Source organism: Esox lucius, chromosome 14 (assembly GCF_011004845.1).
Source record: "Esox lucius isolate fEsoLuc1 chromosome 14, fEsoLuc1.pri, whole genome shotgun sequence".
Lineage (NCBI taxonomy): Eukaryota > Metazoa > Chordata > Actinopteri > Esociformes > Esocidae > Esox > Esox lucius.
Genome location: NC_047582.1, coordinates 34,363,656 through 34,388,007, shown reverse-complemented (window position 1 = coordinate 34,388,007; position 24,352 = coordinate 34,363,656). Strand labels below are relative to the sequence as shown.

At 44.5% G+C, this 24,352-nt stretch overlaps 1 protein-coding gene across 6 annotated transcripts; it reads right to left on the bottom strand.

The window, feature by feature from the left end:
• Positions 1–185: 185 nt before the first annotated feature.
• On the bottom strand, positions 186–24,205 carry msrb3 (methionine sulfoxide reductase B3). Of its 6 annotated transcripts, XM_013137297.4 has the most exons (8): positions 22,863–23,227; positions 17,322–17,762; positions 16,861–16,989; positions 9,739–9,847; positions 8,398–8,475; positions 7,066–7,094; positions 1,309–1,406; positions 186–1,155 (listed from the first exon to the last, which is right to left on the bottom strand). In XM_013137297.4, exons 2-8 carry the CDS (start codon positions 17,413–17,415, stop codon positions 970–972), a joined length of 723 nt encoding a protein of 240 aa, XP_012992751.1. In that variant the 5' UTR covers positions 17,416–17,762; positions 22,863–23,227; the 3' UTR covers positions 186–969. The 6 variants fall into 6 exon arrangements, with proteins under 6 accessions (XP_012992751.1, XP_012992750.1, XP_012992753.1 ...); XM_013137296.4 differs by lacking the exons at positions 16,861–16,989; positions 17,322–17,762; positions 22,863–23,227 and adding exons at positions 16,577–16,776; positions 23,950–24,205; XM_013137299.3 differs by lacking the exons at positions 17,322–17,762; positions 22,863–23,227 and adding an exon at positions 23,950–23,977.
• Positions 24,206–24,352: the final 147 nt, after the last annotated feature.

The window sequence follows — 24,352 nt, the reverse complement described above, 5'->3', positions numbered from 1 at the left end:
TTTGTTGACCAAATACAATAATAGAAAAAAAGTTGATATTTGTGCAGTGGAACTAAGCAATTCAGGAGTCAATATGAAACGACAGATCTAACTGCAGATTGCCCATTCAAACCATAAACCTCTCAGTAAAACCTCATAAAAAGTAACAAATTGTTCTTTAGAGTAAGTAATGTCCAGACACTGAAAACCATAGCTCTGTCTTTCACTTCCAAAGCAAAACACTTTTAATAAGGACAAAATATAACAGTTGACATTCTTTATATTATCAAACCTCTATGTTGAAAAGCAACGTGATACAGCATTCATTTCTTTACCCTGTTGTTTTACAGAGACCCAGGAGCCAGGAAAGCTGTGCATGGAAAGCAGTCAAGTGAAAAAGTAAGTGCACCCCAGGAAAGCTTTTTGGACATATGGATACTCATTTCAACACTACAGACAGATAAAGGTAACCTTACGTACCAAATTACAATAAAAAATCATTTATATATCAGAAATCAACAAGGAAACTATTTCTGTTCATTTAAATTCCATAATAAATGTTTTAAGTTAAAACATGTTTTGTGATATCTGTTTAACTGGCTTACCTTTATCAGTGAATGTGGTTGGAATTTTAGCTCAGAGACCCATGTATCTCAGAGACCCATGTATCTCAGAGACCCATGAAACTTTCCAAGGGGTAAACGTACTTTCCAAGGGGTAAGTCAATACATCTGACAGAAGGCACTTTTACTTCCTGCCAGCATTCGGGCCTGTGTTACCTACAGATTGGTTCTGGTACTGTATAGATCGGGTCAAACTTATTGTTCTTCCTTCATCCCCCATCTTCTGCCATGACACTAGTGTGCGGAACGCGGTGACAACATCCATCTGTTAAGCTATCCTGAACAGCCACAGCAAAGACATTTCAAAGCGAGCAAGGTTGCAACATTCTGGACCGGGACCTGGACTAGCAGAGAGTAGGAATTCCTGTCAGAGCTCAATCTTGCCCCCGGATGATCCTCCTGCCCCAGCTTCTGCCCCCTCCCCGCTGCTAGGGTGGCTGGAGGCAGAGGGGGCATCTTTAGGCTGAAAGCCCAGTGAAGCAGAATTGATGCAGTAGCGTTTTCCTGTAGGTTTTGGGCCATCATCAAACAGGTGTCCTAGGTGAGAACCACACTGAAACAGAGGAATATTCATTTATTCCAATCTTTCTGTTCCGAGTAGAATCCCCACTTTTTTTACTTAGTTTTTCGACAAAGAAAAGGAAGTTCATCACACAAACGCGCGCACACACATGCATGCTGTCGTGCACAAAAACAGGCGCAGTACCTGACTGCAGTTGATCTCAACTCGGTGCATCCCATAGGAGAAATCATCTGTTGCAGTGACAGACTCTTCCTTAACCAAATCATAGAAAGATGGCCACCCTGGAACACAGAAAAGCAAATCAACAGCTAACAACTTAACAGACATCCAGTCATGTTTGAGTCATGTAAGATTGCTATTATTCTGTATAGCACCACAGTTTATTTCTTGAACGTCAAACTCTTTTGGAAAACATTTCGTTATGACGTTAACTCAAATTGGCCGAAGCCCTTTGGCCTGGTGATCTTAAGTCAGGAGGGCCTGGGTGTGCATCAGGGTTTCTATTAAAGGACAGTAGTTATTAAAATAATTGGCTGCCGGCCCAATTGTCGGGAAGAACTGTAATGTTTCCAAAACTTCCAGTCCTCATAAGGGACTGTGAAGTGTTCCCTAAATGGGAAACCGCCCAAAATTGCCCTAATTATCACAATTTACACTGTGCCCACGGAGAGCCTCTCAAAAAACTCAGAAAAATGACATTGAGATGGTGTCTTCGGGAGGAAAATGTAACCAGGCCGATGCACATTGCAAGGAGTTGTGCGATTTGTCTCCCTTAGCCAAAAGCTCAATACAAGACAGGATTTTGTGGCTTTTTAAATTAATTTGGCTAAAGCATTTGATTTTGTCATACAATCCCTGACTTAGCCTGTTCAACTGGGTGTTAGTGACATTTGACATATTCCTGGTTTGTAAGAGGACCCCACACTTGGCACAAGTGACCTACAGTGTAACCAGTTCTAATACAGTATCTTACAAAAGTTAGTACACCCCTCACATTTTTGTAAATATTTGAGTATATTTTTTCCATGTGACAACACAGAAGAAATGACACTTTGGTACAATGTAAAGTAGTGAGTGTACAGCTTGTATAACAGTGTACATTTGCTGTCCCTCAAAATAACACAACACAGCCATTAATGTCTAAACTGGCAACAAAAGTGAGTACACCCCTAAGAGTACTCACAAAAATGTGAAGGGTGTACTCACTTTTGTGAGATACTGTATAGGCTTGGACATTTGGTGCCGGATCATAATTGGAATGGCTATTTACAGATCTTTTGGTGGCATGCAAAGCCCTATTTAGTCTTTCAGTTCATTTACAGCCGGGTTGAATTTCCCTGAGGAGATCATGTGTAGGTGTGTTTTACACAAGTGGAAATATTCGGAAGGTTTATTACATTATTGTGCACGACAGTTATTTTCCAATCGTTAAAATGTTAAGTGGTCAGTTCGGTCAGCGTCAATTATTTTAGATTTTTCATCCAAGCTTTATTCTATGAGTCTGTGTAATTCTACCAGCAGTTTGTGTGTGTGTGTGGAGGGTTTTGAGGCACTCATGGGTGGTCGCCCCTGTTCAGGGCTTCCAGGCAACTGTCTTATACACTCTAAAAAGAAAAGGTTTGTGGAGTATCCTTTACTTTGAAAGTTTTTCAAGGGGAAAGGTCATGACTAAATAACTAATTATACTTATACTCAACAAACCATATGAAGAACTTACCTACTCAAAAGTCTGCGTATCAGAATTAAAAACTTGATTCTGACAGGTTCAAGATGATCATACTTGATACTGACTGGTTAAAAGGTTATGATACTTGAAACTGATAGGATATGATATAAGATTCTGATTGGTTTAGAGGTTAGACCCTGATAGGGTTAACAGATAACACCACTACATCTCTGGTACAACAACTACATCCCCATGCCTGTCTTCCTCATGTCCTCCCATTCCCTCTCCTTTTCCTCCTCCTCCTCCTCTCAGCTCTTCCTTCTACTCCTCCTCAGCCATTTGCTCTGCTCCCGTAGTGTTTTAATTTGAGGAGGGGATGCTCGTTCAGAACTACAAAGTCCCGGAATTCCAGATCAACACATGGAATTCTCTGGGGAAGAAAAGAATCTATGAGTCAGATGAGGAGAATCCTAAACTTTAACCTAGAAAAGCAGTACTGAGTGTTTGCCAGAGCGTTCCTCTGGCTGTGTGGGGGAGAGCGTTCTTCTGGCTGTGTGGGGGAGAGCGTTCCCAATGGCCTAGGTGGCAGAAGGAAGGCCGATGGAAAACCAGACACTTCCAGAGTTTGGTAAGACTGCCCAGACCTCAATGACTTGAACATCCTGCTGGAGTAGAGCTCAGACAGACACGAACTGACACAGGAGCTACTGAGACTGTCGTTGATGCATTTGTGGCAGATATGTGTGGGCGGAGAGGCTCGGGTTACACTGAATGGAATATATCACCCTACATCAGGGACTCTCCTTATAATCAGAGAGGCAGCTACAGCTGCCTTGGACTGACCTCAGACTGCAGGGAAAAACTGTTCTGGACTGGTCTTGGACTACAAGGAAACTCACTGTTCTGGACTGGTGTCAGACTGCAGGGAAACTCACTGTTCTGGACTGGTTTCAGACTGCAGGGAAACTCATTGTTCTGGACTGGTTTCAGACTGCAGGGAAACTCACGGTTCTGGACTGGTGTCAGACTGCAGGAGAAACTCACTGTTCTGGACTGACCTCAGACTGCAGGAGAAACAAACTGTTCTGGACTGACCTCAGACTGCAGGAGAAACAAACTGTTCTGGACTGACCTCAGACTGCAGGAGAAACAAACTGTTCTGGACTGACCTCAGACTACAGGAGAAACTCATGGTTCTGGACTGCACTGACAAATCAGTTTCATAATTAGTGCATGCAGCTATTTGCGTGGACATTCTCTTTACTGTTAAGGAGAGGTTATAGTTTTACCAACAAATAAAACCTCTGCAGCCCAGCCAAGCCTGACCTTAGTCTCCTTACATCAAATGTTATCCAACAGGCCTTTGTTGACTAGCCGCTTCAGTTTGTCCCCCTCATGTTACGCCCGAACACACATGCTTATCAGAGTAAACGTGCAGTACTGGTATTAGGCAAGCAGGGCATGTTAACATTGCAGATTGCAGCTCCAGGTCAGAGGTCATGGGACATGGAGGAGGAGGGGTTATCTGTACCACTAAGTATCCTTACAAACACAGATTGTTTTATTTATTTAACATTAGATTTTGGGGCTCAATGTATTGACAATTTGTCTGTCAGTAAAATGGTTCTAATAGAGACAATTCTGATGCTTCCACTGAAGAAAAAAACAACAATGAGTTTCATTTCTGAGGAATATGTCCGTGTTCCTCGTGTAATGTAAACGGGTCACCTACAGTGGGGAGAACAAGTACTTGATACACTGCCGATTTTCAGGTTTTCCTACTTACAAAGCATGTAGAAGTCTGTAATTTTTATCATAGGTACTCTTCAACTGTGAGAGATGGAATTGTATTATTTTTAAATAATTAATTAGCATTTTATTGAATGACAAAAGTGTTTAATCGCCTACCAACCAATAAGAATTCCGGCTCACACAGACCTGTGAGTTTTTCTTTAAGAAGCCCTCCTGTTCTCCACTCATTACCTGTATTAACTGCACCTGTTTGATCTTGTTACCTGTATAAAAGACACCTGTCCACACAATTAAACAGACTCCAATCTCTCCACAATGGCCAAGACCAGAGAGCTGTGTAAGGACATCAGGGATATAATTGTATAGCTGGGATGGCTGGGATGGGCTACAGGACAATAGGCAAGCAGCTTGGTGAGAAGGCAACAACTGTTGGCACAATTATTAGAAAATGGAAGAAGTTCAAGATGACGGTCAATCATGCTAGATCTCACGTCGTGGGGCATCAATGATCATGAGGAAGGTGAAGGATCAGCCCAGAACTACACGACAGGACATGGTCAATGACCTGAAGAGAGCTGGGACCACAGTCTCAAAGAAAACCATTAGTAACACACTACGCCGTCATGGATTAAAATCCTGCTGCACACGTAAAGTCCCCCTGCTCAAGCCAGCGCATCTCCAGGCCTGTCAGAAGTTTGCAATTGACCATCTGGATGATCCAGGAGGAATGGGAGATGGTCATGTGGTCTGATGAGACAAAAATAGAGCTTTTTGGTCTAAACTCCACTCGCCATGTTAGGAGGAAGAAGGATGAGTACAACCCCAAGAACACCATCCCAAACGTGAAGCATGGAGGTGGAAATCATTCTTTGGGGATGCTTTTCTGCAAAGGGGACAGGACGACTGCACCGTATTGAGGGGAGGATGGATGGGGCCATGTATCGCGAGATCTTGGCCAACAACCTCCTTCCCTCAGTAAGAGCATTGAAGATGTGTCGTGGCTGGGTCTTCCAGCATGACAACGACCCGAAACACACAGCCAGGGCAACTAAGGAGTGGCTCCGTAAGAAGCATCTCAAGGTCCTGGAGTGGCCTAGTCAGTCTCCAGACCTGAACTCAATAGAAAATCTTTGGAGGGAGCTGAAAGTCCGTATTGCTCAGCGACAGCCCAAAAACCTGAAGGATCTGGAGAAGGTCTGTATGGAGGAGTGGGACAAAATCCCTGCTGCAGTGTGTGCAAACCTGGTCAAGAACTACAGGAAACGTATGATCTCTGTAATTGCAAACAAAGGTTTCTGTACCAAATATTAAGTTCTGCTTTTGTCATGTATCAAATACTTATGTCACGCAATAAAATGCAAATTAATTACTAAAGAGTACCTATGATAAACATTACAGACTCCTACATGCTTTGTAAGTGGGAAAACCCTCAAAATCAGCGGTGTATCAAATACTTGTTCTCCCCACTGTACATATCAACATCCCTCTCTGTCACACTCCGCTGTCCCCCTCGACCAGCAAGCAGCTGCCCATCAGGACCCTGGTCAGCTGAGAAGGGGGTTTCATGGCAGGGCTAACTCAAAAGCATGCACAGAGTGCTCTCAGAAGCACAACTTGTTCTGGGAATGAACATCATTCTCACATGGCAGTCTACTCCCTAAAGCTTTTTAATCAGGGTCCATAAGGGAACAGGTTTCCCTGTAAGACTTTTCATGAATCTCCTTGAACATATTTAGGAACTGAGCTTGTCATCAATCATATTTCCTCCTCAGACTCCCCCCCCCCACCGCCTGGCTGGACTATTCCAACCCGAAGGTATTTCCTAATTGCAGTCTAAAACAGATCGCTGGTCAAAAAAAGGCTGCAATTAAAACCAACCGGCATTCCTAGGGATTATTTATGACACAATCCATATGTTTTACAGACAATAAATTCATTGCATCGGATGTTAAAAGTGTCCCAAATTGCCCCCTTTTCCTTAAATAGTGCGCTCCTTTAACCAGAGTCTTATGAGTCCTAGGGGTCCAGGCAGTGACCTGTGGTCAACGGCCTTTCAAAAACCTAAACCGTCTTACGTCACCCAATTACCTGACAGCGGTGTAATTCACACAGAAAAAAACCCCTGATAAAGTGGTGTTTTTCTTTTGACTCTTAAGAAATCGTCAGACAGCCGACAAGGTACCCACATACCCAGACACAAACACACACGATAGGGTAGAAATAACAGATAAAGTGTAGGAGATAACAGAGGACGTCTGTGAATCTCAGCTTCCCATGAGGCGTACACAGCCTTGTAGAGTCCGGGAGGGGCAATATCCACCACTTCACCAATTAGTAGCACATGAAGGAAGTGATATGAAGACGAGCGTTCCATCCCACCTAACACTCCAGTCCCTACAGTCCACATTCAAGGGCACAAACTACGAAGTCTTTGGGGGGCTAATTGGGGCCAGCAACCAGGACGGCCGGGGTCAGACGATGTGTTGCTGAGCTGTGCGAGGTAACAGTTTCGTCACACTCACCTGATCCAGAGTCAAACTTGGTCTCTGACCTGTTAGAAACAAGAGAAAGTGTGTTAAAATGTCTTGAACCAACAAACAAACTTAATGTCTTCGCCTGAGTGCTTCCATACATGCACGTGCGTGCGTGCGTGCATCCTCTGTATGTTCATGATAATGCATTATATTTATATAGCGCTTTTCAAGGACCCAAAGACGCTTTACAAAATGAACATGGAAGAGAAACAAACAAAAAAATATCATGAGGAAAAAGAAAATTGAGAGAATGGGATTGGGCATGGCTAGGGTTAGGCGATTTTGAACAGATGAGTCTTGAGGCGTTGCTGGAAGATGAATTCAGAGTCACGGATGGTTTTGGGGAGAGAGTTCCAGAGCCTAGGAGCAACCCTTGAGAATGCCCTGTCACCAAAGCCTTTGAGCTTGGACTTGGGGATTATGAGGTGGCCTGCAGTACTGGAACACAGTGTGTAGGTTGATATGGAAGAAGGTCGGAGGATCTTGTAGTCAATGAGTTGGGAGATAGGAAGCCAGTATAACTCACAGAGGATAGGGGTGATATGCTGCCGGGACTTGGTGTGAGTCAGTAGTCTGGCTGCAGAGTTTTTAACCATTTGGAGCTTATGGAGGGATGTAGATTTGATGCCGGTGAGTAGAGAGTTACAGTAGTCAAGACGGGAGGTTATGAATGCATGTATTAGAGTTTCAACAGCAGGACGGGAGGTTATGAATGCATGTATTAGAGTTTCAGCAGCAGGACGGGAGGTTATGAATGCATGTATTAGAGTTTCAGCAGCAGGACGGAACAGGGAAAGTCTGAGTTTAGCAATGTTGCAGAGATGGAAGAATTAAAATTTTACACTCTGTTTGACGTGTTGATCAAAGGAGAGTGTCGAGGCCAGAATGACGCCAAGGTTACGTGTGTGGGGGGATGGAGAAACAACGGTGTCATCGATGCTGAGAGTGAAAGTGCCAGTTTTGGTGAGGGTGGATTTGGTTCCAATGAGTATGAGTCCTGTTTTGTCACTTTGTGTTTAGCTCTGCGCTGTGCCTAAAAACAGTGGGAAACCTGCCAGGTAACATGTCAGTCAATAAAGCTGTTGCCAGCCAGGCCACCAAAAAGGAGCAAGAGTGTCTCTTAACCAATCAGAATCAGAGACTAGGAGTAGGGACAGTAGGCAGATTTGACAATGCTAGTCTGCAGTCATGCCAAATTACAGCCACCACACAGGCAGTAAGAAGAGGTAGGTTAGAGCTTCTGCCCAATCGCAGAGGGAAGAACTTGCTGAACGCGCCAATCAGATGGAGATAGGAAGTTGGGATACACAGTATACTAACCTGAACAGTGGGGCTCCACAGACGACACAGCTGTAGGTGCCCTCTTCCTTATGGTCAGTGTACTCCCCTCTGAAGGCACTGTGAAGACAGAGGGAGTGAGAGAAAGAGGGAGAGACAGGAAGACAAGGAGAAAGGGAGACAGAGCGATTGTAAGACATCGATGGAAAGACAGAGACAAAGAGAAAAAGAGAATCAGTCACTACACTGATGGGCTCAGGCCACCTAACCCTAACCCAGGCCACTAAAAAAAAAACACTGCTTATGAAAAAGATATATTAGGTTAGGATATTCCTAACCTTAACCTTAAACCTAATCCAGAATTCCAAAAATCCTGGTTGGAGGAATCCAAATGTTGTTTTCATTTCATGCTGATACATTTTCTAACCAGGATTTCTGGAAAACCTGGGAATTTTAGAGAATTCCCCCCCTGCAAAAAATTAAAACAGGGCTTCCGGTCGTCTGGACTGCCGCGGGACACAGTATATACACGCTGGTCCAAACCGCAGACACCCCAGCTAACAACACCGGAGGCTGGAGGCACAAATGCCAAAGTCCCACCACACCCTGGCCTGTGTCCCAAATAACAGCCTATTCCCTACCAAGCACACTGCTTTGGAACAGGGCCTGTACAGGGACATAGCAGGGGAGTTTGTGCCGCAGTCTGTGCCTCCACCAAACCACCACCAACCTGGGCCAGCTCTGGAGCATTGCTGACATTCCTCCCTCGAAATGGGCCAATAAATTCTTTCCCCACGTGTGACCCGCTACCAAACAGAAAGATGAAGCGAGGGAGGGAGGGAGGGAGGGAGGGAGGGAGGGAGGGGGGAAGGCGAGCAAGGGACAGAGGGACTATAGCTGCTAAGATCCCACTTTTTTCTGCAAACAACTGTCCATAGTGGACTCCCTCTAACCATAGCACATTGGAAAGGGACACAACTGGGCCACATACAGACTTCAGTTGGCAATGGACCGGAACAGTCACTGCTGGGGCCCTTCAGGATAACCCAGCCATGCTTTAACATCCAAGTGACACGGGAATGTCCCGGAATACCATTTTGAGAAAAATTACGGATCGTGGAATGTGACCTGTCGCTAAGTGTGGTAACAATGAACCATAGAATCCATTCACGTCTTGCATAATAATTATAACTTAATTATAATTCAACATTTATTACGGAGGTGTCTATATGGTTTCAAGCTCAATTCATGGTAAATATTTTGAGACGATATAAATATTTTTTAGTAGTTTTAACTGTCAACTTAGAGAAGGTCCATTGGACTGTGTCCGGAAGGACTCGAGGGTCCCTAGGATGTGACCTGAAGGCTGTTGGGGCCCTTTACCTCTCTGTCCCTCTCTCCTGAGTGACATGGAACTGTATGGGGGAGAGTCGTTTCTTCAGCTCCTCCTGAGAAAAGGTCCTGGGCCATGTCTTCTTGGTTCGGCATGTTCCTAAAGGGGTGGGGCGGGGGGGGGGTATTAGTTCACTACTTCTGTGCCTGGGGGGGGGGCTTTCCCATCTGTACCCCCCCATCACCCCCTCTACCCTCCTTTACTAGTCACTAGTCACTTTTCGCCACTAGAGCCAGTTTTCCCAGGACAGGGTTGGGGTCAATTCCATTGAATTTCTGGAAGTTAACTAACTCCACTTTTTCTAATTGGCTTTTTCACCCAGGCAGCCCGGTTCTGTTATTTTCTTTCTGCTAATCACCTCAGAATTGTTCACATTCTTACAGAACAGGTGGATCAAAATACCTTTTATTGAAGAAAATATCAGAATTGGAATGCAGAGTGAGTGAATGCAGCCATTGAAAAGTAAATAATTTGAAGTTTCTGAGGTGAATATAACTAGAATACACCAACCCAGCCCCAAGACATAAAGCAAAGATTGGCAAAAGATAGGGATATACAATGATTATTATAAACACAATGCCTACCCCCCTCCCCCCGATAAACATTCAATCCCCACTGTTGTTTGTTTGTCCCTCTTATGGATTCTATTCATTCCAGTGAACTCCAAACGAAACAGGAAAGGAACTTGCTGAATTTCTCAAATAGAAGCTCTGCTCTAAAACAATGTAGTGCTTGACAGTGAAACATTTTGTTTAGCAAAATGAATAAATCACTGGCCTACATGTGATGTTTTCACAAGTTCCATCAAGTAATCAGACAATAATTCTACAAATTCTGACATTACTTGACCTTTGCCTGGAACTGAACCATTCCTCTGCACTGATCATTTTATTCTACACCCAGCATGTTTCTCTACAGCTAGTGTGTCTCTCTACAGCTAGTGTGTTTGTTAACAGGTAGCATGTGTTCTTGGTGGAGGGAGGGAGTGATGTGCTACAGCCAAAGCATGTTGTTGGGAAGATCAGAACATAATCTGAGACACAGTAAAACATTAGCTTAAATGTCAGATAATTGTTAGAAAAACAGCCTCTTAGTGCAAGAATAAAACTCCCATAGAAAACTTCATGTAAACAAAGACACATACAATTGCTATATAGAGAGCAGGCACTAGATGGTCAACAATAAAGATGTTATGAAATTCATGGACAGATAAAAAACCGAACAACCCGTATTACATACCAACCATACAACCCATATTATACAGTGGGGCAAAAAAGTATTTAGTCAGCCACCATTTGTGCAAGTTCTCCCACTTAAAGAGAGAGGCCTGTAAATTTCATCATAGGTACACTTCAACTATGAGAGACAAAATGCGGAAAACAAATCCAGAAAATCACATTGTAGGATTTTTAATGAATTAATTGGTAAATTCCTCTAAAAAATAAGTATTTGGTCACCTACAAACAAGCGAGATTTCTGGCTCTCACAGACCTGTAACTTCTTCTTTACGAGGCTCCTCTGTCCTCCACTCGTTACCTGTATTAAAGGTACCTGTTTGAACTTGTTAGCAGTATAAAAGACACCTGTCCACAACCTCAAACAGTCACACTCCAAACTCCACGATGGCCAAGACCAAAGAGCTGTCAAAGGATACCAGAAACAAAATTGTAGAACTGCACCAGGCTGGGAAGACTGAATCTGCAATAGGTAAGCAGCTTGGCGTGAAGAAATCAACTGTTGGAGCAATTATAAGAAAATGGAAGACATACAAGATCACTGATAATCTCCCTCGATCCAGGGCTCCACGCAAGATCTCACCCCGTGGGGTCAGAATGATCACAAGAACGGTGAGCAAAAACCCCAGAACCACACAGGGGGACCTAGTGAATGACCTGCAGAGAGCTGGGACCAAAGTAACAAAACACTACGCCGCCAGGGACTCAAATCCTGCAGCGCCAGACGTGTCCCCCTGCTTAAGCCAGTACATGTCCAGGCCCGTCTGAGGTTTGCTAGAGAGGATTTGGATGGTCCAGAAGAGGATAGGGAGAATGTCATATGGTCAGATGAAACCAAAATAGAACTTTTTGGTAAAAACTCAACTCGTCGTGTTTGGAGGAGAAAGAATGCTGAGTTGCATCCAAAGAACACCTTACCTACTGTGAAGCATGGGGGTGGAAACAACATGCTTTGGGGCTGTTTTTCTGCAAAAGGGCCCAGGACGACCGATCCGTGTAAGGGAAAGAATGAATGGGGCCATGTATCGTGAGATTTTGAGTGAAAACCTCCTTCCATCAGCAAGGGCATTGAAGATGAAACGTGGCTGGGTCTTTCAGCATGACAATGATCCCAAACTAACCGCCCGGGCAACGAAGGAGTGGCTTCGTAAGACGCATTTCAAGGTCCTGGAGTGGCCTAGCCAGTCACCAGATCTCAACCCCATAGAAAATCTTTGGAGGGAGTTGAACGTCTGTGTTACCCAGTGACAGCCCCAAAATATCCCTGCTCTAGAGGAGATCTGCATGGAGGAATGGGCCAAAATACCAGCAACAGTGTGTGAAAACCTTGCGAAGACTTACAGAAAACATTTGGCCTCTGTTATTGCCAACAACGGGTATATAACAAAGTACTGAGATGAACTTTTGTTATTGACCAAATACTTATTTTCCACCATAATTTACCAATAAATTCATTAAGAAATCCTACAATGTGATTTTCTTTTCTCATTTTGTCTCTCATAGTTGAAGTGTACCTATGATGAAAATTACAGGCCTCTCTTATCTTTTTAAGTGGGAGAACTTGCACTAAATACTTTTTTGCCCCACTGTATATCAATCATTCAACCAGTGTTTCCCTCATATTATAATTAAAGCGGCGCTCAGCTGCTGCTAAATTGTGATGCACTGCCACAGAAAAACTGGATATTTTTATGATACTTCTTTTTTTTTAAGATAAGGTAAGAAGATAGCTAGCATGGTAACTGTCACAACTCGACAGCTACAATCGGCTACAATGGATTAGCGTCATCTAGGCAACATTGGAGATTCGGCAGCAACAATAAGACCTCCGGCTTTCGTATTTTGCCTTCAAAAGAAGTCTGCAGTGTATATATAGCGTGTATAGTGTACATTTTCATGGGAAAAATATAAGTGAAATAAAATTGTAATTTAATAATACTTGACATAACAATATTATATGGAGCAGCACATTGAACAATGGTTAGAGCTTAGGTTACCATACAGAACAAAAAATCCTATTTTGATATTATTGTTGTTAACTTGCTCATTAGCTCTGGAGAGGGATGGTGTTAAACCCAACCACACCATATTTAGCAATATATTCATATTGCCTCATTAGTTAGTTGCCTCATGAGTCTGGGAGGCAATTCAAAACAGTTTTAGAGAATGGTTAATTGAGGGGGAGTACTTAGGTTATTATTAGGAAATGATTTTAAGAAAGTATTGTCAAATAATGTTAAGAAAATAAAGTTGACAAACAAGAGAGACTGGTGTACAGGGAGGACATTTTTGCAATACACTGAAAACTCATTTGTAGCATTTCACACTTCGAGCCATTCGTGTCATTGATGTTTGCGTGAACTGCGCCCCCCCCCCCATACTAAAACTGGCCTTTTCCCCAAACAACTGGGAGCCGTTCACAACACCAAAAAGTCCGACCATCGGACGGGTCAGTTGGTGATCAGAATAGGGACGGGGTGCCGGTGAGAATACAGCCATGGGAAAGAATGGAAGAGAATTGGAATTGAAACTTTCAAAGTCCCTGAGGCGAACAGAACTGCTGTATATAGTGCCGGTTGCCGTGTGTGCCAGACTGTAGGTCTGCTGCCTGCCCAGAGTGGCCACTGCGTTTCTTTAAGGATGGAAATATTTGGAGAGTCGGGACTTTCCCAGTCCAGAGTAGAAAACTGATCAGGTGGTTCCTGTTTGGGGGTTGGGGAGGGGATGAAGGTGTGTGTGTGTGTGGTTTGGGGGAAGGTGTTCGCGTGGGTGGGGGGGGGGGGGATTGTGTGAGTGGAGGTGGGACATGTGTGTGGTTTGGGTGGGAGGAAGGTGTGTGTGTGTGGTTTGGGTGGGAGGAAGGTGTGTGTGTGTGGTTGGTTGGGGTGGGAGGAAGGTGTGTCTGTATGGGGGGGGACTATGTGTATGGTTTGGGTGGGAGGAAGGTGTGTGTGTATGGGGGGATGTTTGTGTATAGTCTGGGTGGGAGGAAGGTGTGTGTGTGTATGGGGGGGTGTATGTGTGTGGTTTGGGTGGGAGGAAGGTGTGTGTGTGTATGGGAGGGTGTATGTGTGTGGTTTGGGTGGGAGGAAGGTGTGTGTATGTGTATGGTTTGGGTGGGAGGAACATGTGTGTGTATGGTGGGGTGAATGGTTTGGGTGGGAGGAAGGTGTGTGTGTGGTTTGGGTGGGAGGAAGGTGTGTGTGTATGGGGGGGTGTATGTGTGTGGTTTGGGTGGGAGGAAGGTGTGTGTATGGGGGGGAGGGCGTATGTGTATGGTTTGGGTGGGAGGAAGGTGTGTGTGTGGTTTGGGTGGGAGGAAGGTGTGTGTGTGTGGTTTGGGTGGGAGGAAGGTGGGGGGTGGTTCTTCTCTCCTGTGGACTGTGATGAATTCCCCGCTATTAGATTGAAACCATGTGAATGGAGAGCATACAGAGGAGGCTGCCAGGGTGAATGGAGAGCATTGATGCCCCTCTGCTACGGGGGGGGGGGGGCTGAAGGACGGGGCGATGTGGGGGAGGGACAGTGGGTGCGTGCTGGGCTGGGGGGTTTCTGTGGGAGGGAGGCGGACTTAAACTGAAACAGAACTTCCTCCGTGTTCCAGGCTGCCCCAGCGCCAGAATGATACACTCACTGTAGGCCAAGGGGGCGGGGGGGGCGGGGGGGGGGGGGGGTCCATTGTCCCCTTTCGTGGATTTCAGAAAGGGGGTGTAGAGAGGTGGAGGGAAACGAGCCCGTCTTTTGTCTGGTCAGAGTCCAACCAAAGCCACACTCGCATGACTCCCGTTTGAATGGGTTCCGCATGGCACACCCTTCCCGGTTACTAGGGCACTCGATTCAACTGGTGCCCCATGTGGACGCAGCGGGGCCCTGGTAGAAAGTAGGGCGCGACATAGGGACTGGGGGGAGATTTGGGACATGAGCCGGGAACGCCTTGCACATCACAGGTCTCTGGTGCAGCTGAAGGTCAACCAACCGAGTTAGCACGTTTTTCCGACATCCTGGCTTCTCAACCTCAAGAGTAAATATTGTTTCCTAATTGTAAGCAAGGTTTGTTCGTCGCTACCCCCGCTTGCTTATTTTAACTTGTCAAACTTACGGCTTTCCCTTCTCCCGACCCTCTTTATCTTCCTTCCTTCTCTTCCCCCCTCCCTCCCAAATCATGCGCCGCCCGTTCACTCTCTTCAGGCGGTTTCCCCGACCCCCGGACGCTCTCTGTCATGAGCCGGGGAGGACACAGCAAAGCTTCACCGTGGTGTTCCATCAATGACTCTGGGTTATTATAAGGAACTGAAGACACAGACGGTGTTATTACACCATTCCACAATGTCCCGTCAAACCTTAATTCCTCAGAAGTAACCATGATTAACCACTGAAACGTTTAAAAATACTCTCTGGTTATATATAGATCTGTTAATACCATTCTGATTACACACACACACACACACACACACACACACGTTATATGTAGACCTGTTAATACCCATCTTTTCGAACAAACTTATATTTGCTCTGACGCTGGAGAAGTACTGTACAAGTTTGACGTAACAACGATAAGTAGCTGCTCTCTAGACATCTACAACACAACGCTCAGGGTTAAAGATGTAGAAGTTAGGAAAACATAATTAGCATTAAGCTCACAGCTGGTTACATGCCAGGTTAAAGAAAAGACAGCCATCACACCATTGGGGAAATGCCAGTTCTGCAGTGTGTTATTGGTTATTCCAACTGAAAAAAGGCTGGGCAGTCAAGATTTGAAGCAGAGAAGTAGTGAGAGGAAAGATTGTAACCTGCAGAGAAACACACCACACCCCCAAAAACAAAGAGAAATTACCAAGCTTTGGGTAAAAGGCCACCATTGTGTCAAGAGTTTATGACTCTTTTTCATCCCACCCCCCCAAACCCCTTCAAAAACTAATTAATTTCCCACTTAAGGCCTTGTGTGTCAACAGCAAAAACTTGCAGAGCAATGACAGTCAAAAACAGAGACGCTTCGAAGCAGATCTATACAAGATGTTCCACAGCACACCATGCTGCTTGCTCAACCAGGAAGTATTTGCCAGCACACGCGCACCTGGAGGCGAACGCGTTTGCCAGCCGACAACCACAATTGAGCTTGCAATGCCCCATCTGCCACAAGGAGGCACTAGAGGGTGAGGATGCAAGGCTGCTGGCGTGCAGGACCAGCCTCACCAAACCTGGGTGATGCTGCTCCAACTGCCACCACATGCGAGGCCTCTGGGCACCATGGTTACACGGCAGACGGGATTTGAAATCCGGTCCTCCACCGTGTCCCACCAGGCACTTACTCAGAAGCCGGACAATTTTAGGATTTACAATATATTAGGTTTTGTGTACAAACACGTTAGGATGCCGCACGCATATCTGGAGGGCGGCAATGGTGACGAATCACTGAAAAAACAAAACAGCCACTGCTTTTGCGGGGTTTGTGGTTTTCCGCAGGAGACAAATGCAAAACCAAAACACGGAATGCGTGAAACGCTCCGTAAAGAAATGCGTGTTACGGGCCAGAGAAGAGCGGCGAGCCGGGACAGGGCGCAGTACGGCAGACAGGCACAGCACACAGCTCAACCTGAGGGGAGACCACAGGGCTTCAGGGCGACAGGCTTGGCACTGGTGATCAGGTGGAGCAGGTTGAACCCCGACATGGCTGCTTCTGATTGGCTGCTTCTGCCAACTGCCGCCTGACGATTGGAGGAAGAGACCCTGCTGGCGCTAACACAGCCAGTCTGAAAAGGACGTAGGGAGGGATGGAGGGCTATACTTTTCAGGCTGAGAGAAAAGGGGGAGGGAGCAAGCACAGGGAGGAGAAAACAACAACATTTAGGTCAAAGGTCAATCACATTACACACATACCGCAGCAAGAGGGCGGTTGGACAGACGACCTGTTGGATTGACACCTGTCTTCACATGCAGGGAAGACACACAAACAGACAGAGGCCAGGCTGAAGACACGGATCCAGGATGAAATGTACACCTGCAGCCCTTCGAAGGGTGGAGGGCAGAACACACATGTCATAGGAGGAACTCAATCACCACATAAGACGGCAAATCAGAATCGTTACCAAGTTCAGACGGGCCGCACCTAAACAAGCCTTAAGAACTTCCCATTGCAATGGCTGTAGCACGAGGGGGGGGGGGGGCAAGATACACTCCACCTACACCCACCCCTAACCCTACCACCCAGCCCTACTCCTACCACCCAGCCCTACTCCTACCACCCAGCCCTACTCCTACCACCCAGCCCTACTCCTAGCCGGAACCTGCGCTGCACCTTTGGCCTGGCGTCACGGCACGAGCAGGTGTTCTTACTCTACCTAGAAGTGTGGCCGGTGGCAGGGCCTTACGAGGGATGTGCCTCAGCGACACCCGCAGAGCCAGGCGGGCCGAGTGCCCCAGCAGGACGGTCATGGCACACAGGGGGACAGCCAAGAGGACGGACAGGCTACGGGGTGAGACAGGCTACGAGACAGGCTAGGAGGTGAGACAGGCTATGGGACAGGCTAGGGGGGAGAGACAGGCTAAGGGACAGGCTAGGGGGGTGAGACAGGCTAGGAGGTGAGACAGGCTATGGGACAGGCTAGGGGGGTGAGACAGGCTAAAGGGGTGAGACAGACAATAGGCGGTGGATAGGGTCTGTGGGTCAGGGGGGTAGCGGTACAGAGTAGGACAGAGACTACAGTGTTGGTTAAGCTAGTGGGTTTGAGCGTAGGGACATCTAGTGGTGAAACTAGGGTTGTGAAGAAATAAATAATTTCCTGTTAAGAGAGGGGGACAGAGAGAGAAAGACAGAAAGAGAGAAAAAGAGAGAAAGACAGCGAGGGGGAATGATAGATTAGTACAAATCAAGCAACCTTGACATTTCAAATGGTAAAATTGACTTGTAAATTTGCTATTTTAACATTAAATGGGTCAGACTGTTTAGTGTAAGTTGAAATTGACAAGTATTTGTTCTCCAGAATTGTTTGTTACTTTAAAAATGACAGAACCTTGTTTTTGATTCAGAACCAAATATATCCTTTCAAAACCAGAAAATTAACAAATATATGCATCATCTGCAAAACACAGTGGAGGCAGTGTGATGGGATGGCCATGCATGGCTTCCAATGGCACTGGGTCACTAGTGTTTACTGATGATGTGACAGAAGACAGAGGCAGTGTATAGGGTTATATTGTCTGCCCAGATTCAGCCAAATTCAGTCAAGTTGATTGGACAGCGCTTCACTTTAAAGATGGACAATAACCCAAAACATACTGTGAAAGCAACCCAAGTTTTTAAGGCAAAGAAGTGGAATATTCTTCAATGGCCGAGTCAATCACCTGATCTCAACCTGATCAAGCATGCATTTCACTTCCTGAAGTCAAAACTTAAGGCAGAAAGACCCACAAACAAAAAACTGAAGACAGCTGCAGTAAAGGCCTGGAAAAGCATCTCAAAGGAAGAAACCCAGCGTTTGGTGATGTCCATGCGTTCAAGACTTCAAGCAGTCATTTCCTGCAAAGGATTCTCGACAAAGTATTAAAAATGAACATTTTATTTGTGATTGTGTTAATTTGTCCAATTACATTTGAGCACCTGAAATAAGGGCACTATGTATGAAAATGGTTGCAATTCCTAAACGTTTCATACAATATTTTTGTTCAACCCTTTGAATTAAAGCTGAATGTCTGCACTTCAATTGCATCTTGGTTCTTTCATTTCAAATCCATTCTGGTGACATACAGACCCACAATTATGAAAATTGTGTCATTGTCCAAATATTACCAGGCCTAACTGTATCTCAAAGTTGTGGGGTCCTACTGAATTGTCTACCCTACGATCCTCTTTCATTAAGTTGCTGATGGATGGTGTGAGTAGAAACTGTCATACCTCGTGTCTGAAGGTCAGTTTGGATCTGTGGCATTTGATCCAGGAGCTTCCTAACTATTCCAACATTCCTTTGCTGCAATTTTACATCATGTTATCTTTTGCAGAAACTTCCAGGGAGGTTGGGTACAGTAGCGTGGGCCTTAAACTTCTTGATAACATTATGTACATTGAAATCTTATCATTTTGAACTGCTTCTTTGAGGTGCCAGAATATTGACCAGGAGATTTTAGGATTTCTTTGTGGGATAAGTTAAGATAATTCACATGCAAGCCAAAAAAAAACATGTGGATACCAACAGACTTTTGTGTATTATATGAATAAAGTGGAAGGATGCCAATACTTCTGGCAACTACTGTATGTAGAATTGTCCATAATATAGAGTATCTTCAGTAAAACCGGAATGACAGAGCTTTTGCGACAATACAGCTGATTTTGGGTGCATACAAAAGTGCATTCTAAAATGCTGAATTTCTATTGGCCAAACAGAAGGAGCACCGGTAACTGTCGTGAGATGGAAAAGCTGGACTCTCCCCCAAACTAGAGAAATGATCCTCTCTCAAGCTTAAATACAGACAGTGGCAGAAGGGGGTGAAATCCCTCTTCAATCCTGCACAGTTTCATAAATTATTTTCAAGTGAGAAATAATTCGCTGGATTGCGTATGAATCCTTGTGCCATAAAAATCGATTTGTATATACACAACCCCTTTTCCAGAAATGTTGAGACGCTGAGTAAAATGCTAATAAAAACATGACGCAACGATGTGCAAATCATTGATCTCTACATTTAAATGAAAATAGTACAAAGACAACATATCAAACGTTGAAACTGCCCATTTTGTGGATGGCATTAAATTCAAAGTGGGCATATATTTTTAAAGATTTTTTTTATTTTTTAAAGCTGGGTCAACCCAAAATAACGATATGTCTTGCTAGCACGGGCTTAGTAAGTGTGAGTTGGTTGAAATGCAAACAGTTGTTGCTGTAATTCAGCTATTTTCCACAAGGTGGGAGCAAATTAGGGATATGACAAAAACATTGATGGTAAACAGCTGCTGTAACAGATGGCAGAAGAACAGGGGTTCAATACACAAAACCCAGACCTGTTCAATGGTGCAATCAGGTCACATGGTCACAACATTAATAACACACTGTCAGAATGAGATTCACCAGGTCAATCTCATTGTCATTGTGCACCAGGACATTTGGGGAAAGGGGCACACTGCTCTCTATTTTAAAAGGTCAGAATGGAATGTCACTCTTAATTTATCTTGTTGGCAAGGTGGGACTTTTTAGCTGGAAAGAGATTTCGGATGGATGGTCACCTTTTAGGGCTAGTGCTCCGTGCTCCGTTACTGAGTTTAGACAGCAGCACGGTAAACAGAAAACAGAAGTTGAAACATGTTATGTTCCCCTCTTGATATATTTGTTAATTCATTAACTTTATGAAACTTTTCCAGAATAATGTAACACAGGAACATTATTGGGAGAATTCTGCCTAAAAACTTGGCTGGGGATGGTGAACATGAGAAACACATTCATCCTCGCTAGCTGGCTCCATTTGGCATAACTCCAAACCTAATATAGAAAGAGCTGGCTCCACGTGGCCTGATATAGAACTAGTATCGCCTTTTATAGAGCTGAGAGCACTGAACTGAATTGAGCGGAGCTGGACTCAAGGTAAGCACCCTTTCCTCTCGTTCTCCGTCTGTAATCCGACTAATAAATAATACAGTGAAAATTAAAGCAGACAGAGCACACCCAGAGGAGCTTCAGATCAGCACATAACACGGTCCTGTCCTACGGTACTGATAGAAGTCCCTTAAAATTAAGGGAGGAACAACCTGCCAAAAACAAATATATTGTATTAAGAGAGATAAACATGCAGTATGAAAAATACACACACAGTAAAAAAAAAAAAGAAGAAAAAAAGGCAGAAGAATATTCACTTCGTTAGATCATATCAACGAACCATCTCATCTGTAGACAAGTGAACAACATCTGATGCCAATATATTGGACACTAAGTGAGGGTAAAAGGATTCGAATGTGACCTCTCCAACACAGTCACACAGCTAGGTAGAGGACTGTGATTGGAACTGTGCCTCACACTGGCTGTTCTGCAGTCCCCCCCCGTCTGACTAATACAAGGCAGAGAACAGGGCAAAGGGACCCACAGAACCTCCAGGTCAGCAAATAGTTCAGCAAGCCTCCGGCACAGCAGCTCTGCCAGCCAGACAGAAGCATAAACACCACCTCAACTTCACCAAAACCAGCCCACTGAGCCATTCTGACCGAAAATAAAATCCTGACGGCCTATCCCATAGGGCCTTAACAACGGTTTCTGCAAAACAATTCACAGTTTCTTCATTTGGTAGCCCTCTGGCTGATTTTGGAATTGATGTTTGTCGCCTGCTATTTAACATGGCTGAAGACAAGGGGGCCATGGGCGTTTTGGTTGAATGGGAAAAAAACCAACAAAGACTCCTCCTACTAATGACTCACAGTGCCTGGGTCCATTGGACGTGTGTGGGTCGGATTATTGTGCTAATTAGTAGCCTTTGTTACCGACACAATGAACAGTGGGCTAACTCCTAGAGAGGGTTATCCTATCCAACGGTCATATAAAGGACTGGGCTCCAAGCTAACAATCCAAGCCATCTTATTGTAGGAGGACATCCTGACAGATACTGACTGACAGTACAGCCAAACCAAGAAACCAAACAGCACGTTTGAGGGGCAACAGGTAGTCTAGCGGTAGGAGCACCTGACCAGAAACCAAACATTTGCAGAATAAAATCCCCAAGCCAATCATGGGAAAAAAATAGGATAATTCTGTCCTTGAGCAAGACAGTAATTCCTGTATGTTGTTCTGTATTAAAATGTCAGCTAAAGGCAAATTTGTTTGTGGGAAATGTTGAAGCACATTTCAAGGTAAGTTGATTACTGGTGGTAGATTAGGTGGCATTAGCTCCAACATAGATTCAGTTAAATGTGTATTATCCCTGTTAGAATCAGAGCACCGTCCCAAACAGCATCCACATTTAGTACACTCTGGCACGGGTCAACTTTTTTTTTTACCTCGAGCGCAAAAGGGAAAGTGTCTTTACTGCAATCCAAAATCCATATTCCAACAACAAATAAAGATGTGATGATATACAAGTGTGTGATTACTAAAAATGACTTCATTTGCATGCATGGGCCCATTACGTTTTAGAAGCCCTGCTAGGTGGTCCTCCACATGTCAATCCCACCCTTTATGGATCCTGGATATTCTGATTCAGGCAACCAATTTATGGAGAACTAGCACCTCATACAACTGACAAACAGCATCAATAGAATGTAATTATAAATCCCATTACATTCTGTTCTACTCCACAATGAAATACTGCTGGCCGAGTTTCCAACTTTCATTTGAATTGGTGAACTGAGATGGAACTTGGACTTAAGTCGAAACTTTAACACTCATATTTTACAAAATAATTTTTATAGAAGTAAGGCACTATACGCAGAAGGCGATTTCTGGGCTTGGTACGTCATACCCTAACAAGTGCGCCATATTGAATAAGCGGCTGTACTGTACAGACAAGCGCTCTGCCCTTCTAACGGTTGGTTTACCTACTGTAACATAATAACCAGCTATGTTACTGATATATCGTTTTACACTGACTCTGGTTACAAGGGTTAAGTTTTGCTAGTTATCCACCAAAAACTGTTGCACTTGCCACGTCAAACATAAATATCGACACACGAAAGCAATATCGCTTAATAAGTATGTGAACGAAGCATATTCAGACTAAGCCGTAGTGTCTCCAATAAAACTCAATTGTTTGCTCTTTCAGATAAAGAGGACGATGGTTTATTCCCTGTGGGTAGTGGTCGGTCAACTAAGCGCCACTTTTTCGCAATAGAAAGCTCTGGAAACAACATGACAATAACATGGCAGATTCGTAAATGTAAAAAAATCACATCGAAAACGTTGTTTACATACCTGTAAAAAGTATCAAGGACAGGGTAACTGAGATCGTCAACTCACTGACAGATAGTCGGCTCATCTGTCAACACAGTGGGAGGAGAGAGCACAAAAACTGCCCTATTTCGACCGTCCACAGCGAGCTTGTTTTTTTTGTCATCCGGCAAACTGCGAAACCGGAAGTTCTATAATGTCCTTACAATAGAATTTCAGAAATACCTCCACTAACCCCAACCCTCAATCCCCCTCATACTCTTATAATTATGTGCCGTTTTCAATGAAACAGATTAAGTCAGATTAAGCCTAGCATAGCACTAAACAACCAATGGAGAACGACACCAATCTTAGTATTTTTGGGGTCCTAGGACTAATCTGTCTTCGGAACCGACCAAAAACCCAAACATTAAATCAAGACAAAAGTATATCTTTTTGTGTTCATAAATGTTTACGATATGTATTTGGACCTTTTTCTTAGCCATATGGGAAATGCCACCTGAACTGTGGCTATTACATTCCAACCGCAACAGATATCCAAATATGAGCAAGAGGCAACATCGTGTCACGCGCACTTCAGCGATCAAGGCAAGTAAACCTACTTTCAGTAGCGGCTGAACGTTACGAGCCCTACGGGCTGTCCATCGCACCGCCGGTCACTAACAGCTTGTGCACAAAGAATTGAGTAAAACAATCTCTTGTGAACATATTCTGCTCTGGTTAACCGAGATTCTAATAGGACTGTAAAGTCACCGTTTTATCCGCGTCTTCATTCTGAACACCAGTTCATCTAGTGGTGTCTAGAATAAACAGCCTATGTATTTTCGTTTGTAACACACTGTACTCAATACTCGTACATTTTCTGCCCTCTTCTATTTGCCTGAATTGCACATTTATTATTGCCGTTTGTACTGCATTTGCCTTCTTAGCACATCTATACATTCCACTTGTACTACCCATATATTAAATACTTGTACATTTTCTGCCCTCTTCTATTTGCACTTCTGGTTAGATGCTAACTGCATTTTGTTGTACTGTACTTGTACTGTTCAATTACAATCTAATGTATTTTATAATGTGTTTTAGCATCTGTGTGCCCGCTTATCCTTACCTTGTTTCAGCATTGTTTGTCCATTGTTGAGTATGGAGAACACAGCTGCTGGACAGGCATCCAGCATACATGCATGCACAAGTTTTTACCAAAAAATGTATTTCCTAGTTGTCCTAACCGCTAACCATTATAACCTGAAATGTATGCCTCGCCCTAACACTTACCACTAATGCTTAACCCTACAACTAACCCGAACTTAAACTCTAAAACTGATCGTTTTTTTCACAACACTGTGGGAAGGACCCAAGCTGGGGTCTACAGTGAACAGGGGGGAGACAAATGAAGACACGGGTGGGGATGCCAGAAATCACTGGGGACGTTCTGGGTTTATCAGCGTAACTTCTAAGGTGGAAGGCGTCCAGTCGAAAGGAAAAAAACACTGCGGTATCTGCTCTGACTTCAC

What these genes read in the sequence shown, in the direction of transcription:
- msrb3 (XM_013137296.4), bottom strand. Translation starts at nt 24,020, where the DNA reads ATGTATGCTGGATGCCTGTCCAGCAGCTGTGTTCTCCATACTCAACAA. An exon ending in TGTGGAGCCCCACTGTTCAG is followed by an intron (nt 7,095 to 8,397) that starts GTTAGTATACTG and finishes TGTTTCTAACAG; the next exon opens with GTCAGAGACCAAGTTTGACT. An exon ending in TTGAGATCAACTGCAGTCAG is followed by an intron (nt 1,156 to 1,308) that starts GTACTGCGCCTG and finishes CCTCTGTTTCAG; the next exon opens with TGTGGTTCTCACCTAGGACA.